General features: G+C 44.5%; 1 protein-coding gene across 3 annotated transcripts in view; it reads right to left on the bottom strand.

Annotated features, from left to right (window-relative positions):
• Positions 1-17,447, bottom strand: part of TOR4A (torsin family 4 member A) — a 29,634-nt gene extending 12,187 nt beyond the window's left edge. The window contains exons 1-4 of one of the 3 annotated variants that reach the window (XM_060251598.1): positions 16,856-17,447; positions 14,684-15,613; positions 13,043-13,151; positions 10,777-12,275 (exon numbers count right to left, since the gene is read on the bottom strand). In XM_060251598.1, the coding sequence (XP_060107581.1) occupies positions 11,599-12,275; positions 13,043-13,151; positions 14,684-15,445 (1,548 nt within the window). In that variant the 5' untranslated portion in view covers positions 15,446-15,613; positions 16,856-17,447 and the 3' untranslated portion in view covers positions 10,777-11,598. Of the gene's footprint in view, positions 1-3,631; positions 3,747-6,179; positions 7,080-10,776; positions 12,276-13,042; positions 13,152-14,683; positions 15,614-16,855 lie in introns of those variants that run through there. The other 2 variants (XM_060251600.1, XM_060251599.1) reach the window with 2 other exon arrangements.
• Between the last annotated feature and the right edge of the window lie 402 nt (positions 17,448-17,849).

The following is a 17,849-nucleotide window of genomic DNA, read 5'->3' on the forward strand; positions in this document are numbered from 1 at the left end:
ATCTACTGATTCGGCCCTCCAGATAGAAGGATACCCTCTTGCCTGGAGGTCCTGTGCCAATCCTGCACACTCACCAACAAAATCTTCAGCCCTAATTCTGTTTTAAATGTTTGGGGTGGAAAGATTTGTATGCCAGATAGGAGTTCCTATCTGTGAGTTTCCTAAAAGGTTTGATCGCCAAGCAAGTATTGCTGTCCTTGTGTACAGTAACGTCCAGGAAATTGACGCTCTCGCTACTGTCCTGTCCAGAACACTTGACGTTGTTGTGTATACTATTCAACCATGTAATGGTCAGATATTCCTGGAACATCCAGAACCATAAAAAGTACATGTTGGTATTGCAATATATATGTATATATAATATAATTCCTGCAGTAAATAGAGATATTTTCTAATGCAACCATAAACAAATTGGCAACACTTGGTGCAAAGGTAGATCTCCCATGCTTCCTCTAAAGCAGGGGTGTCAAACTTGTTATGAGGGCCAGATCTGGCATAAATGAGACCTTGTCGTGCTGGGCCAAGTGTGTACCTATTTAAGATTAGGTAGCAGAGATACAGGAAGGAGCCCCATGGCACAGAGTGGTAAAGCTGCAGTACTGCTCTCTGCTCACAACTTGAGTTCGATCCCGGTGGAAGCTGGGTTCAGGTAGCCAGCTCGAGGTTGACTCAGCCTTCCATCCTTCCGAGGTCGGTAAAATTAGTATCCAGCTTGCTGGGGGGAAAGTGTAGATGACTGGGGAAGGCAATGGCAAACCACCCTGTAAAAAGTCTGCCATGAAAATGTCGTGATGCTTTTTGTAATGCTTTGTGTGATGTGGTTGATGCTATTGTTGTTTCTGCACTGTATTTTTGTAAGAACAATTGCCTGCGTGTATCTTTAAATTTGGGGTGTGCTATGCTGCAGCTGCATGCAATTGACAGTTTTAGAATGGGGGGGCCTCCTATCGTTTTGTCTGGACATCCGGGCGGAGCCAGCACTGACGTGTCATGTTTAAACTCAAAATGCAAATGGTAAGGTTTGTTCTTGTATGCGGTGTTGATCTTTTTGAATGCATTTTCACATACAGTTTTCTCTATATATAGAAAATACAGTCTGTATACCCCAGTCTGAATATCCGACAAAGCTACTCTGTGAAACGGCCGGTTCCAGCCTGCAACCCCGTTATTGGAATCGTTGGGGTTCTGCCTTCCACTAGCAATTAAGCGAAGAGCGATGGCCCTGAGCCCACTTTGGTGGGGTAGGGCGGGATATAAATCAAATAAAATGAAATGAGAATGAGAATGAAAAAATATTATTTATGAAATTATTTATGAAATGTGCAGTGGATTTTACTGTCTTTTGCAACGTTACTTTTTCTGGTCTTCATTTTGAGCAGGACTTTGGCAAGTCATGTATTGAAACTGACTAAGTATCATGTTATGCAGTACACTGTGAACAGAGAAATATTTTTGTACGTTTTTGTATTGTGTCAATATTTTTGTATTGTGTCAGTAATTTTCAGCCATGAGGTTTTCTATTTACCCACCTGGGGATTGGCAACAAGGCAAATGATGGGAAGGTACATTGTGAGGACTATGGCATAGACCCATCCGTGCTTCCCTGTTCTACAACTCGGCCCAAATCAAGGCTGGAAAGTTCACAAAAGCTGTGGTCTCAACCACCAGCCCTAAAACCTCAAGGTCTATAGCATCTGCCAACTTCCCCCTTCCTTCCCCCACTGGCAAGGCCACAGTGCCTTTAACCAAGGAATATGGTTGCCAACCTCCAGGTGAGGCTGATCTACTACAGTTGATCTCCAGATGACACAGATCAGTTCCCCAAAAGAAAATGGCTGCTTTGAAGGGTTTACTCTATGGTGTTGTACCTTGCTGAAATCCCTTCCCTCTGTAAACCCTACTTTCCTTAGGCTCCAGCCCCAAATGTCCAGGTATTTCCCCATCCAGAGAGGGCAACATTAAAAGACTTTCTGAAATTTAGAGGTACAGTTTTTGGAGTAGATAATTCAGACAGGTTTTCGTTTGTCTGAGGTTGTTAGGATTCACCTTCTTAAAACAGCTATCCCAAAGATGCCATCAAATAACACTATTATAAAGTTATCAACACATTTTGGATTCAATACATTTTTGCCATAAATATGAGGGCCCCTGAGTTGTGACCATACTGGCCAAATATCTGTCAAGTCACATTGTTATTCCACCCTTCCTGTAAGGAACTCCAAGTAATGCACATGATGCTCCCCTGCTTCATTTTGTCATCACAATATCCCGGGAGCCAGTACCGTAGTTTACACTGGAAGTGTATGAGTGGCTTGGAGTTACCCAGTGAGGTTAATGGCTGTATGGAGGATTTAATCCTGGTCTTCCCCAACCTAGGCTAACACTCTGAATGATTCCCAGTTAAGTTGCCAACATCTGAAACAGCTCTTGTGGCTGACCCTTTAATAGCTATTTTCTCTGCAGCAATTTAAAAGCCATTTAGAACTGGGAAGCACAGATGGGTCTGCGCCATAGCCCTCACAGCCTGCCTTCCCATCATTTGCCTCCCTGGGACCTGAGCCTCCGCCTCATGGGAATGGATGGTGATAGGGGCCTGAGTCAGCTTTGCAGCCTGAGCTGAATTTAGAACAGAGGTTTGATTCCAAGAAATTAGGAGGTGAATCTTTTTATGGCATAACATTAGATGTTATCACCTCCAAATTGTTATGGCATAACATTAGACGTTATCACCTCCAAATTGTTATGGCATAACATTAGATGTTATCACTTCCAAATTGCTGCAGGGAAAAAAGCAGCAGCTCACGCTAGGCTTCTGGTCCATCTCCAATGAATGAGCACTGAGCACATCCAAGATGGTTTCAATCATGGGCATTACTCTGTACATAGGTATCCTGTTTTCAAATTCTTACCGTCTTGAGAAGGAGCAAAGCTGCCAAAAGCATCACCATCTTTTTCCAGCCAGCCCAGCTAACAACAGCTAGATAGTCAGGAACGAGAAAGTGATAATGTTTATCTCTGTGCTGCAGAAAGCTTTTACCGGCTGATAGCTGTGGATCAAACCACAGTGAAAACAATAGTGAGAGACTGGAAAGTTGGCAACTGCATTAATTGCTGCCAGAGACAGAAATTGATAGAGGGGAAGAAAAGGTAGTCAGCTGGGATGGCTGAGAAGAAAAGGCTGAAGAGGAGATATGCCAAGGTTTTAAAAAGTAAAGCCCAGATCTAACAATATGGTAGGCAGAAATTCCATAGATGAAGCATGACCAATTAAAGCTGTATCAGTTGTTCTGCCTGTTATATTGCTGTTAAACATAGATATTCTATCGGCAACAGCAGAAGAAAGGTACTAATGCTATCCAGGCAACCAAACAGTAGAAGATGTAATGTGTAGCAAACCGCCACCCCCTCAAGAAACAATCCGATGACTGCCACTCACCTTGATCTTGGCATACAGCCTTTTGCTTCCATCTTGAAATTTAAGAACCAGAGAGAAACAGCATCTAAGTTTTACTTTTGATTGTTGAAACAGCAGCCAGACTAAAGTCAGAGCAACTGCAATGTTGCCAGCTTATTAACTGGGTACTGTATCTATACCTCCCCAAGCCACCACATGTAGTTTCCGAAGACTCACCAGTGCAAGGGTCCCCTGTATCAAGTGAACACAGCCCCATGGCTTCCTCTGTCTTCCTTCCTCTTCAACTTTCACAGCCTCTCCAACTTCCTCCAGGCCTTCAGTGGAATGAACTCTGTAGTTAGGGGCATGCAAATTTCCTCAGACATGTTCAACAAAGAACAGGCATATTATTTCCTTTGCATATCTATTCTAAAGACCAGGAAAAAAATATTCTTGCAAATTCAAATACGTGCCTATAAGGACAACTGTGCACAACTATCAATTAACTATGTAAACATCTGTTGCATCCAAATGACCAAATGTATTTTTCTTTAAGTAAGTGGTCCCTTGAAAAGTATGGATATTCCTGTCATCCCCAAGACAAAGTTTGTAATAGCAGCTTATGAGGCAGATATCAACTGAGCATCTTGCAGTGTGGAAATACAGACAGAAGCATCACCTGTTTAATTTGCACATGAATCGCACAGAAGAACAAACAGAAGCAGCTCCTCATATGTAGGGACCTGTAAAAGAGTAGTTTGTTCTTGTCCCTGCCCACAGTATCCAGCAAATGGTTTTTCACTCGGCAAGGGCAGAATAGGAAGCTAAAATAGCCCAGGGTGGGGAGCACGCTTCCAATGAGATCAAAAGGCACAGAATGATAAAATGTGATATCCAAGATAGGATCTCACAGGAGCTATATTGTTCTCACATATCTTTCTCATAAGCTTGTGAAGTACATTGTGGGAGGAGAGAAAAGAGTGCATGCATATGTAACTTGCTCAAAGTCACCCATTACACTTCATGGCTGCATGGAGATTGGCCCCATAGGCCCCCAAGATTCCAGAACAGCATCCTAACCATTCTTTCACAGTGGCTATCCAAGGACACCCAGTAAATTTCCATGGCAAGGGTGGGAATTTGAACCTGGGTCTGCCAGTTTCTAATCCAACACTTTGACCACGACACCACACCTCAAGGCTCTTGGTTGTTTCTGCAGCAACGAGTATGGTTTCCTTGCTGTCATCACTTGCTATAGTTTATAATGGACAAAGCTACTGTTTATCAGCATGATCTGTGCACTTACTTTGGAATAACTGCTGTTGAAAACAGTGGGACTTACTTGTGACTAAACCTGTATAGAATTGCGCTGAATATCTTCAACCAATTTTTCGCAGGACAAAAACATTTGTTTCAATGCAAGCCTAAAAAGGTATCGGGCCCATAGCATGACAGGCTCTCTTGTCCCATCCCATGCCTCTTCAAGTGCCAAAATGGCTGCACCGTTACTTCACAGCCAGTGTGGTGCAGTAATTAAGAGCAGCAGACTCTAATCTGGAGAACAGGGTTTGCTTCCCCACTCCTCCACCTGAACCATGCTGGCTGACCCTGAGGTAGTCACAGCTCTCTCTCAGCCCTGCCTACCTCACAAGGTGACTGTTGTGGAGAAAGGAGGGAAAGGTGATTGTAAGCCACTTTGAGACTCCTTAAAGGTAGAGGGAAATTGAGTATTTAAAAAACCTACTCCTCTACTTCTGAACAGGTGTGGGGGGAGGAAAAGAGTACCTCAGCCCACTGTGCTGTGGAGTGTGCAGCATTTTAAAATCCATTTAAAATGGTTATGGTGTCTACAGGTTGGGCACCATCATGTATAGTCTGGCCCTAAGAATAGCAAAACAACGGGAAAAAGCCCTCCAAATAGTATTAGGGGAACAGATAAAAATTACCCACTGAGATCCAATAACCTACCTATGGACTTTACTAACCATCTTAGAGGAAGCTGCTGTACCTCTAGAACCCTATTCCAAATGTTCAGGAAAAGGTACCATCCTGTTTCTGAATTAAATACTGACAGTTATTTCTGCCACAGGTGTAAATGTTTGTAATGGTTGAAATATGTCATGGTTGAAAATGTTCGTCATTGTTGTAAATTGTTGTTTGTCATTGTTGACTTGGCCAAATATCACAATCACTGAAATTGCAATCCTAATAGCTTCCTGGGATTCAGGCAGGTAGCTGTGTAGGTCTGAAGCAACAGAACAAAGTATGAGTCCTGTGGTACTCTTAAGACTAACAGTTTAATCCTGAGTATAAACTTTGGTGTAGTGCACACTTCTTCAGCTACATTGAAACAGACATCCTCTAGTCCAGCCTTACACAAGGGGGAGGGGAACTGCCAGGAATGGGGAGTAAGCCCCATTGAATAACATGAGACTTTTGTTCAAGTAGACCTGCTTAGGCATGCTTTGAGTAGTAAAATACTAAAGACACTAGGGAGAAAGCCCAACTGAGCTCAGTTGGACACTGTAAAGTCTTGCAAAAGAAATGCACTATTGGTTTTTTTCACTTTTAAACTGGCCCCTCTAGCTGTCCCTTTAATATCGGCTTGAGCAGCAGCAGTTATTGGGTTTCTGGCTGCATATGAAACCTCAGTTGAAGGGACAGAAGGGATCCCCCACCCCCACCCAGCGGCTGGCACCCTTTCTCCTGTGACCCACGCGTTCATCCAAGGGCCGGCAGAGCAAAAGACCAGTGAGAATGGGGGAGCAACCTAAGCCAGCAGTACCCAGAATCAGAAGGCTGGTGGCCGGCTGGAAGAAAGCCGGCGCGATTGCACATGCCTAGGTAGGAGCAGGAGGCCTTCGGCCAGAGGAAGAAGCTGGGCAGACGCAGCTGAGCGGTTGCGGAATGCAAGAAGAGATCGAGGAGGAGCAGGTGAGCTGGGCGAGGCGGTCTTTCTTCCACTCAGCCCAGGCCGTGTCCTTGAATTCGGCCGGCAGCTGCAGGAGCCTGCTGTGTTATGCCTCGTCCTTGCGAGAGAGCAGCAGCCAGAGCCAGGGCCTTCGAGACCGCCCAGGCGTCGTCCCACCGCAGAACGCCCCCTGAGCCAGACGGTAGCACTGAGAGGCGGTGTCTTCACAAGCTGCTGGCGAAATTGCTGCGCTCCTGACTTTTCTCCCTGGCTTCTTGCTCTCTCCCGGGCACGGGCAGAGCAGCTCGGGCAAGATGGGTTGAGAGGAAGAGCTCCCCGTCCTCCCTCCCCTTTTTCACAGGTAGCTGCCTGCTGTTGGGAGGGGGGGGGTGTCTCTGTAGCGCGCTTGCTATTCTGGCACTGGCTCACGTACTGAGGTCGGAGGGGGGGGCGGTGTTAAGGACGAGCTGTGAGTTGTTACAGCAGTGGCGGTGGGCGGTGCCGTCAAGTAGCGGGCGACTTACGGCGACCCCGTAAAGTTTCCAAGGCAGCGGCTGCAGGAGACGTTCAGAGGTGGTTTGCTGTCGCCGCCTCTCCAAAGCAACGCTGGGCTTCCTCAATAGTCTCTCCCATCCAACTACTAACTAAGGCAGGCCCTGGTTAGCTTCCGAGATCATCTGGAGTTGGACCATCCAGGTCGGGGATCTTAAAGCAATAACACCGCGCGCGAACACGCACATACAAAGTATTTAAGTTCCTTGGCTAGGCTGCCCACCTCCTGCTAGCGCTGCTGGTCCTTCCCTGCCAGACCCCGCCCCCCAGGAATTTCCTCATTCATTCTAAGGGCCCTTCTGCCCCTGAGGGCCAATTTAGCCTTGGGGATGTTTCAAGGAGGGAAATTGTCCCATGCATACACAAAAGTTTAGGACCCAGCTGCTTAAAGGCATAAGGGGATTTTTAACATCTGCAAATACATGGATTTGAAACAACCGATCAAAACAAAACACAAAGGTTTAACTCACAAAAGAAACAAACACCACCATGAAACGAACTGATGATGAAAAAATAGGGGGGTGGGGGTGGATAACTCCCTCAGTAATAAGTTATCAGAAAAATAAAGTTTATATATATACGAAAATGGAAAGTAATGTAATCAGCCTAATAACAAGGTAGCATTTGTTAGTGATCAGTCAGCGCAAACTTCGTCTTTGCAACATATTTATCTGATGCACCTACTAAGTAGATGACTTTATTCGAACAAAAAATTAATTCTTTGTATTTAGTTAAAGGTAGTCCCCTGTGCAAGCACCAAGTCGTTATTGACCCATGGGGTGATGTCACATCACCACATTTGCGAGCAGAGCTTGGACTACAGTACTGCAGTTTACTGCTTTGCTCGTGGGGCTTTTTTTACATTACAGCATTTATAATTTACCTTTCTCAAGAGGGCTTATGTCAGATCACCATTAACATACTAAAAGCCAATACATATTAATAAAACAACAGCAAAATCATACTGTTTTACAAAAGGGCTCTTCTAAAAAGTTTTTTAAAAAACAAAACAAAGCCTGCATGGCTTTTTTTGGACAGGAACGCAGTTCCAGATGGCTTGGTGTCAGAGGGTGTGGCGTAACATGCAAATAAGTTTCTACTGGGCTTTTTCTGCAAAAAAAGCCCTATGCAAAACAATGGTGATGTCAGGGGGTGTGGCCTAATATACAAATAAGTCCCTGCTGGTTTTTTTCTACAAAAAAAGCCCAGCCTGTATAAACGACAGGAGTTTGAAGGCTTCTATAACTTCCTCTGAGCAATTGATCCAGGTAGAGGCCACAACCAAAAAGGCCTGAACAGTTACTAAGACACATCTTAACTGTCTACAAGAGGAGGAGGATCAGCAGTCTCCGTTCAGAGGAACAGAGGTGACACAGTGGAGCATAATGGGAGAGGACGCTATCAGATCACAACCTAAGAAGTATATATTTTTTATTATTATTCTTGATGCTTTAGGCAGGAGTGTATATACTCACTGGCTCCTCCTGGCCATAGTCCTGCCATTAATATGGGTTGGATGCAATGCAGCCAGCTGTTTAAATCCCACCCAATCCCTTCTTTGCTACAGTTCCCATCTCACATGGCTTTTGTTACTGCAAGTCCCATGATCTTCAGGATAGCTTTTTTGGTAAGAGAGCCCCCTCCCTTTTTTAGGAGTGGAAAAGCCGGTTGGATCCAACCCCATGTTATTATAGGCTCTGCAGGAAAAGGAAGTGGAACTCAAACAAGCAAGGATTTCTGCCTGCCAGGTGTAACTTGCCAGACCACATTTTGGCAAGAAGAATGAGCATCCCTGTTCTTCCCTAGGAATTGAGAGAAACCTCTCTTCTCTCCAGGGATGTGGCTGGGCCTTCCTGTGAGGAGGCAGGCTCTGAAACCCTGCTTTCCCCTGGCATTATCACAGACTCTAGCACAGCTGCAGTCTTTTTCTACTGTCTGAATTGTACATTTAATAGCTGAGGGCACTACAGAAATATAGCCAGAAGGGCTTTTTGTGTTATCTCCTCTCCACACCAGTTTCTCCATATTAGGCTCAGGAGCTCTACCAGAAACAAACAAAAAACCCTAAATTGGAAACTTTGATCTGGGGTCCCATCTATGTCCTGTTCACAAGTTATAGTGAGTATGTGTGTGTGTAGCCCTCTGACTGTACACATGATTTTCTTTATATAAATAGAGTAATTTTTAAGTGCATGTACAGCTGTAAAGCCCACATATATCCAGGTATCCGTCTACAGTCCATTTGTAAAATGAATGCACCTTGGCTCTTATAAACAGATCTATGCACAAACATGTAGAATGTATGTTTATGGTAAAGTATGAACAGGGCTGTACGGTCAGCCTTCCAGGGCTATTTTTGTAGCATGAACTCCTTTGCATATTAGGCCACACACCCCTGATGTAGCCAATCATCTTGGAACTTACTGTAGGCGCTGTACTAAGAGCCCTGTAAGCCAAGGGTGGCCAATGATAGCTCTCCAGATGTTTTTTGCCTACAACTCCCATCAGCCCCAGCCATTGGCCATGCTGGCTGGGGCTGATGGGAGTTGTAGGCAAAAAACATCTGGAGAGCTGCCGTTGGCCACCCCTGCTGTAAGCTCTGGGAGGATTGGCTACATCAGGGGTGTGTGGCCTGATATGCAAAGGAGTTTCTGCTGCAAAAATAGCCCTGGCTTTAACACTCTACAGATGAGGGAATTTCAGCTACTACTGGCAGAAGGTGCACCTGTGAAACTGCTTTACCAAAAGATACAGATGCTCTGTTGTCCTCCTTTGCTTCTCTGCCTTCTTCCTTAATCAGGGACCTGGGAAACCCACATTCTTAGCCTTAAACGTCCTTGGTTAATCTCTGCTCTGCACATTCAGCTTGTTCAGCCCACTGGGCAAAGGCATCTGTGGGATAGGATGAGCTATAGCACCAGAGCAGCCACAGCATAAGAAGTGCTTGGCTGTCCAGTTGAACTTTTAAAGAAGCAGCAATTTGCATATGAGTTTTGAACCAGGGATAAAATTTGTAGCTGAGTCTCTTAGCCATGCACAGTGCAATAGCCAGGCTTCCAAACCCTATGTGCTCTTCTGTGCTGAAAGTATCAGCAGACTGTTCTCTGGAAAGCAGAGGAATCTAAGAAATCAGGGCTGGATTTAGGGGCAGGCTGCCAGTGGTGGACTGGGTCTAAAAATATTGGTTGCCAGGAGACAAAGGGGGCCCACCTACAACTATAAGGCTATCATTTAATTTTTATAAGAAATAAATAAAATTTTCAAAAATTATAGAAGTGGGGAAAAGGTACAATTAAAATTTTTGCAAAATAAATGTGTGCGTATGTAATTACAGTGTACATATATTGTACATTTTACTAGCAGTATACAGTAGGTATTAAATGTAAATACGGATTGCATTTTCCCAGGGGAGCTGATCTCTGCCAGCTGGAGATCAGTCGTAAAAGTGGGAGATCCCCAGGTCCCACCTGGAGGATGGCAACCCTAAATACAATGTCAATTTTAGTTACATTACAGTAATAATATTGGAATGTCTATTATAATTTCAAGCTACTAAAAGGACATTAACATTTTAAACATCTTGTCTGATGTTTAAGGGGGCCCACTTCATCAGGGGCCCACTTGCCATCGGGGAAGCTGACACCCTGGCCAGTCCATCCCTGCAGGCCACCATCTGAGCCTCAGGTCCTTAGGTATCAAGTTTGGAGGGGAGGGGGCCTAGCACAGGCTTCTTCCCCTCATTAAGTGATACCAGGAAGCATACAGTGTTCTTCACTTGTAAAACTGGCAGCATTGCCCTGTGTGCCAGCAGCATCCATCGATCAAGGGTGTGTGGGTGGCTGGGATAGCATTCGTGCCATAAAAATAACCAAACATCATGAGCTTAGTAAGCATAAAACTCATGTTAATGCAACATTCATGTGGGTCTTACAGAACAGGAATGTATCTTTTATTGCTTTGTTGCCTGATTTGCCTTCAGTGGGCTACAGACAAAATAAAAATATTCATAAGCTGATCAAAGACAGGTGAGGATGAAGAGAGGCTTCTTGCACAGCAGCAATAGGCTTCCACATGGCAGGTTTCCTTGCATTTTTCTGTCCCAGTTTCTGCCACTGTTTTAACATTATAACAGTCTATGCTAACAGATACACTGAATTTGCAGCTTTCATTTAAACTATAAATGTCTCTAGCCCTTTGTGGAGATTATAAGAGGAAAAGGGACTAGAGGCTTTTTAAAAATGGAAACTGGGAATTCAGGGAACTTGATACACAGATTGTTTTAATTATTCAATTGATGATTTAAAAAATGCCCCTGGGGCCAGCCTGAAGGATCCTCCTGGCACAGGGCAGATAAAACGAAATCTAAATGCAGTTGCTTTGGTTCCATTTTAATCTGTCACTTCTCTTGATGGTCAATATGAATTATTGATGGATTACTATTTTTAATGCTGTTGTATTTTCTTTCTATGTGTTTTGAAAACTGTTTTAATCCATGGTTGGTGAACTATCTTGGGTCCTGTGTGTTGGAGGAAATTAATCAATAAAAGCTGCATACTTGATGCAAATGTGTTAATCGCTGCTTACACTAATTATGAAGAGCCAAGAAGGCCACTTTTCATTAAGCATACCCTTCAGGTATTATTTCACAGACTTGAGGGCTAGAAACTTTTTTTAAAAAGTTGAACCTGATTCTCAAGTTGCTGAACTCTGAACTGATTCTCAAGTTGCTGAACTCCGGATTCTACTGCTTGTGAAGTCGGTGGTGTTGTGCTAGACTAGAGTTCCGTGTGAAGCTTTTCCCACACTCCTTGCACTGAAACGGTTTCACCCCAGAGTGCCCCCGGCAGTGCCTGTACAGAGCTGAACACAGGCTGAACCTCTTCCCACACTCCTGACACTGGTATGGTTTCTCCCCTGTGTGGATTCTCTGATGCTTGATGAGGTCCGAGCTCTGCCGGAAGCGCATCTCACACTCAGCACACTGGTATCGTTTCTCAGCAGCGTGGCTTTTAAGATGTTGGTGCAGGGCTGTGCTTTCGCTGAATTGTCTCCTGCACTTAGGGCACTGATAAGGTTTCTCGCCAGCGTGCATTCTCTTGTCTCTGTGAAGCTCTATCTGCCTGGAAAAGCTCTTGGCATGCCGCCTAGTTGTATTTGATTTTCCTCCTGTGCCCACACCAATATTCTGGATCTTGTGGTGCCCTGTATCGTGATAAACAGCAGACATGTTTTTATCCATCGTTGATGGAAATCTGATTAGATCGTCTGTGGTTTGGACCTGGCTTGCCCACGTTCTCCCCTGGCTACAATTTGGCACAAGGCCAGCCATGTGTTTTGCTGGGAAGCTCCTCTGTAGTTCCTCTGTATCATCCCTCAAGGGAGGCTGAAGCCCTTTTTCACTGGGGATCATTCCAACATCTGTGGGAAGAAAACAAACTATGTCCACTTCACTTTTCTGAGAAAGGGCACTTAGAAATTCAGTGGTCACCAGGGGAGGAAAAGGCAATGTTTTACACTGGTGGGTGGGAGGACTTCTAAAACCTTCAGATCTTTTGATTGTTTTGATTTTAGGCGGCATCAAACATGAACTGTTTTAAGTGCTCGGCAATGACATATTGTCAAATGCTAAATACCATGACAAGTCATCTGTCAGATATTAAGTACTAAATGTCAATGTGTGTCAGTTATTGAATAGTATCAAAAAGTCAGATATCAAGAATGCCAAGCTCTGATGTCAAATAGTTGGGAAAACATTCAAAAATGCCAGAAAAAAAATTAATATTAAGAATTACAGGGATATTCTCGGGTGGAATTCTAGCAGGAGCTCCTTTGCATATTAGGCCACACACCCCTGATGTAGCCAATCCTCCAAGAGCTTACAAAAAAAGAGCCTTGTAAGTTCTTGGAGGATTGGCTACATCATGGGTGTGTGGTCTAATATGCAAAGGAGCTTCTACTAGAATTCCACCCCTGGATATACTTGTGGAGTGCATGTTTGTTTCAGCTAGACATGTTTCTGCCAATTCTTCATCTTGAGGGAAGTTGAAGGTCAGTCTCTCCCACTGATTGGAGGTACAGATGATAGGAGCCTGACATTCCTAGAATTTCAAGCACTGGGGAGAGAAGGATTCTAATATGAAGTTGCTTCTGAGAAATTACAACAAACAAAACCTCCAATCACTTACTTTGCAAGTTGTTATCGGCCTCCCTCTCTTGTCCACTTTCCTGGCAGGCAGTGCTCAGCCCAGGTTCTGATGCATATGGCTCTTTCTCATGTGAATTTGTGGCCCACTCCTAGAACAAACAAGGTGTTAAGTCTGAGTGAAGTGGGCATTCTGGGGATGGGGAGGACATGCCTTAAACCTAGCAGCCACAACTGAAACAGAGCCATGGTCTTGCATGTGTTCACCTTGACTTCTAACATAACATTTCTCCCTACTCCCCACTGTCTCTAGCTAGATTGTATGCTCTGTAGGGCAGGGCTGGCATCTTGTGTGCTACTAGGTGTCCTCGAGGCATAATGACAGTTGCCATTCCTCCTTTGCTGCCTTGTCCCTCTAGGTAGTGATGGCTGATACCATGGCTTATTCAGGCACATAAACCAGCAACTGATGACTTATCTGGCAAGGGAAGAAAAGAGGAAGAAGAGAAGCCATCATCTCCCCTCTGGCAGAACCAATGCCACCACCCAGACTAATAGGGCAAGGCACAACTGGTGTTGCTGTGAAGTGTATTTGTAAAGCCCTTGGCAGCTGCCCAGCAATGCCAGTCCATGAAACCAGCCCTGATCCTTAAGCATTGTAGTCTGGATTACATCTCCCCAAACTATTTATATATTAAGCCTATCACAAATTGGGGCTTCTGTTGTACATAGAAATATCCTCTGGCATGCCTAGCAAGCTAGAGGAGGAGGAGGAGTTTGGAGTTATACCCTGTTCTTCACTTGGAGCCCCAGAGCGGCTTACAATCTCCTTCCCCCCCTCTCCCCACAACAGATACTCTGTTTATTTTTATTTATTTATTTTAGTATATTTCTATTCCACCCATTCCCCATAGGGCTCTGTGAGGTAGGTGGGGCTGAGAGAGCTCTCCAGATAACTGTTCTGCTCAAGCTCTGAGAGAGTTATGACTGACCCAAGGTCACCCCAGTGGCTGCATGTGGAGGAGTGGGGAATCAAACCCTGTTCTCCCAGATAACAGTTCAGCCACTTGACCACTACACCAAACTAGCTCTAACATCTGGACAAAGCTTCTGGAGAACATTTGCGCCTTGGATTCTGATAGGCCAATAAAGAGAGAAGGTGGGATCCAAAGTTCACTTTGTTTAAAAAAAGGCCATTTGCATGATGGAACAGAAGAGAACTTTTCTTCTTTCCCCCTTCCATTGCAGCCTGCTGAGCTTTCTGAAATGGCCACCTGTTTCCCAGAAACAGCATCTCATGGAGATGAATGTGCTGCAGCCCTAAACAATAAGGATATGATGCTGAGAAGGGAATGCTTGGGGCTGTTTGGGACACTGGATCCACACTTCAGCATATCACTGCCAAAAACAGCACAGATAATACTAAAGCCAACTCCTGCTCCCCCCCCCCCCCCAACTTGAGTTCAGGAATGCAAACTGAATTTCACAAGCACCTCTCAAAGTCTGATCAAGGACTACAGTTGTTTGGACAAGGATTCTGTGTGCCTTTCTTACTTGCAAGGGTATGGACACAGTTAATTTCCCATCTGTCACTTTGGTTCTATAGCACAAACAATGATCTCTACAAACAAGAAAAATATCTGCTGCTCCCCCACATTCCTTAAAGACATTGCTCTGTTCTTACCTGTTGTTCCCATCTTCTGGCCTCTTGATGGTTCAGCAGCAAATCCTCCAACAGAGCTACTGCTTGAGTACAGGTTTCAGGGCCTTGACTCCTGAGCCATCTCTGGGTTTCCTTTGGCAAAACAGTCAGAAACTGTTCCAGAATCAGAAGCTCTATTATCTGCTCTTTTGTGCGTCTCTCTGGCCTCAGCCATTGGAAGCAAAGTTCTCGGAGTTGAGCGCAAACCTCCAGTGGACTTTTGGCCTCTGGGTAGCAGAACTGCCTGAAGCGCTGATGCCATGTCTCTGCAGTTATATTGTATGTTTTCAAGATGGCCTCTTTCAGTGTTTCATAGTCCTTTACATCACAGGCACCCAGGGCAGAGGTGATCCGTTGGATGTTTCCATTGAGAGCTGGTGCAAGCCGGGTCACCCACTCTTCTCGAGGCCATTGACAGGCCTCGGCCACATGCTCAAAGGTGTCCAAGTAAGCCTCAATATCATCCTGTTGAGTTAACAGAGGTGGCTGCAAGTTGTTCCAAGCTGGGGTTATGGGAATTTGTAGCACTTTGGGCTTTTGGACTTCCCAGTTCTGAAGTGTTACCCTTTTGGTCTGTTCCTTTTTCAGAGCTTGTGGTAGCCCCAACCCCAAGAGTTCATCAAGGAGGACTTTTCCATAGTGGAGGCTTGACTGAGCTTCTTCTTCTCTTTCAATGTTGTGCCCTAGCTGAGCTTGGAAGGAAAGACCTTCAGCAAGCAGTTCAGCAGCCATTTTGTTTTCCATGAGATCATGGGTAGATAGCCTAAGCTGGAATCTTCTATGAACTTGGGGAATAATTTCTCCAGTTCTTCCCTCAATTGCTACAGTTCATAATATCTGACAAAGACCTGTAAGCAGCATGGCATGATCTGAGTTTGAGGTTTGGTGTGAGGGGAAAAAATGTGTATCCACCTAGCGTTGGGAAAGGTGCAGAGAAAATTCAAGACTATATCAAAGAAGTAGATCCTCCTCCTCATGAAGAGCAAAACTTTTCAGTCCAGCAAAAAATAAACTAAGTGAGACCATGATAGAGCTTTATAAAATTATGCACAGCCTAGAAAAAGTGGACAGGGAAACAACTTTTTCTTCCTCTCACAAAGCTAGAACTCAGGTTCACCCAATAAAGCTGATGGGCAGTAGAATCAAGACCAACAAAAGGAAGTATTTCTTCACATGATAAACAATTTACTTGTGGAATTCACTGCCACAGGATCGTTACTAGCTTTAAAGAGGAACAGACAAGCTCATGGAGGGAAGGTCTGTCAAAAGCTGTTAACCAGGCTAAGGGGAGTCACCACATTCAGAGGCAGTGTATAACTGAATACTACTTAGGGTCATTAACAAGAGAATACTTTGGCTTCTGTGGCCTGCTTTTAGGCTTCCCAAGGGCATCTGGTTTATTGCTGGTCATTTGGTTTATTGCAGGTCAAGATGGTCTTGTCCAGCAGGACTCTTTTTATAAACTTCAGTGAGCTAAACTAGCAGTTCTGTTTTACGAAAGCTGAGAGAAATGAACCTGGGGCCTTAGAGGTGGTGCTGTTTGCTCTGGGGTGGTGCTGCTTGCGGGTTCATTTCCTACCCACTCAACCTGTACATAGGTAAGTTAGGAGATAGTTAAAAACCCCTTAAGTATCCAGCACTGTTTCCTCCAAAGTAAGATGTCCTTGTAAAGTTGTCCTGGCAGTTCTTACTTTCAGGGCTTATACTGAATCATGGGCCAGCTGTATAACTTATTTTTAATGCTTTGAAAAAAATATTAAAGAATATCTAAGATTATATAGTTATTTTGTGTCAGCACTCTGTTCTCATACCCATCTGGAGTTGGTGTCAGAGCTTCCAAAATGCCAGAACAAAACTGCTTGGTGGATTTGAACCCACCAGTTTTCACTAACCCCTGACTAAACTGAACTCATGCAGTCTTCATGGCCCAAACAAACTGGGTCGCATATTGCCATTGGGGGAAAAATAATTAAAGCCTAAATAACTCATCTAAAGAGAAGGCTGCCCATTTTGTATATACACAATCAGCTGAGCTTGTCCTGCCCCTTTCCCCCTTCCAGTTGGCCTTCAATGTGGGTTACTCATTCTGCATCAGGTGTGTTTGGATAATTCACTCACTTGTTCCCAGTGCAAAAGGAAAATAAAATGACTTACCTTCAGAGGTGGCTGCTCATTGTTTTTCTGCATGTCACTGCTATGTGCTGTTCTCCTTCCAGTCTGGTAGCAAAGTCACTTTTGCAAAAACTCCGTGGGTGCCGATAAGGTATACTCTTTTGCCTTCTGTTCTTTTAATTTTTTAATGCAGGAAAAAGGAACACATCTCAGCTGTCAGAAGTTTAGGAAATGCTGATGTTGGTTGTTTGATCTTTAAGTTTCATTTCTATCCCACTTCTCAAAAAAACCACTTTTTAAGCAAAGTTTTCAGTGAACCAGGAAGGAACCATGTGTCCAGAAACAGTTTGTAAGTTTCAGACACTCATTTCCAAGAGGAACCAGGAAGGAGGAACTAACAAACCACTTTGGTCTGAGACTGCATAGCTTTAAAGAACAACATCAGTGTAGATTAGAAAGGAAAACAATCCTCCCTTTTATGGACAGCTAAGGACTGCAGAGATGCCAGACAACTAGAGTTGCAGGCTGGCCTTACTCTTGCGCTTTCAGCTACAATCTGACTTCCAGAAGGTTAGTATATGAGGCTTAATTTGTGGAATTTCTGCAAGCCAAGCTAATGTTAAAGGCAGAGGGCGTAGACAAGGAAGCAGTCAGGGTGGGGAAGGGAAATCTTTTGCGCAAAATACAGGTAATCTCATTTGCTAGAAGGGGAGGGGTTAGAAGAAACTGAATGAATTTCCTACCACCATATGCAATAGCTGAAGTGCTTGGCTGAAACACAGCATGGTCTAGCCCCAGATATTTGTGTGTGTGCGTAGCATGGAGTGCAGATTTCAGCCCCAGAAAGGTTATAAAATGCAGGTACTGAGCTCTATAATACGTGAAGCAATTGTGTCAGAAGAGTGCTGTGCAGCACATGCAGAGTGCCATTTCTTCACCAGTAAGTAAATGTAATGAGCCCCATCTCTGGGAGTCTGGGGTAGCCACATGCAAGGAATGCAGGGCTTCTGCTGTACCTTTGAACCAATAGAGTATC

The sequence above is a fragment of the Heteronotia binoei genome, chromosome 12, assembly GCF_032191835.1.
Source record: "Heteronotia binoei isolate CCM8104 ecotype False Entrance Well chromosome 12, APGP_CSIRO_Hbin_v1, whole genome shotgun sequence".
NCBI classification, from domain to species: Eukaryota; Metazoa; Chordata; class Lepidosauria; order Squamata; family Gekkonidae; genus Heteronotia; species Heteronotia binoei.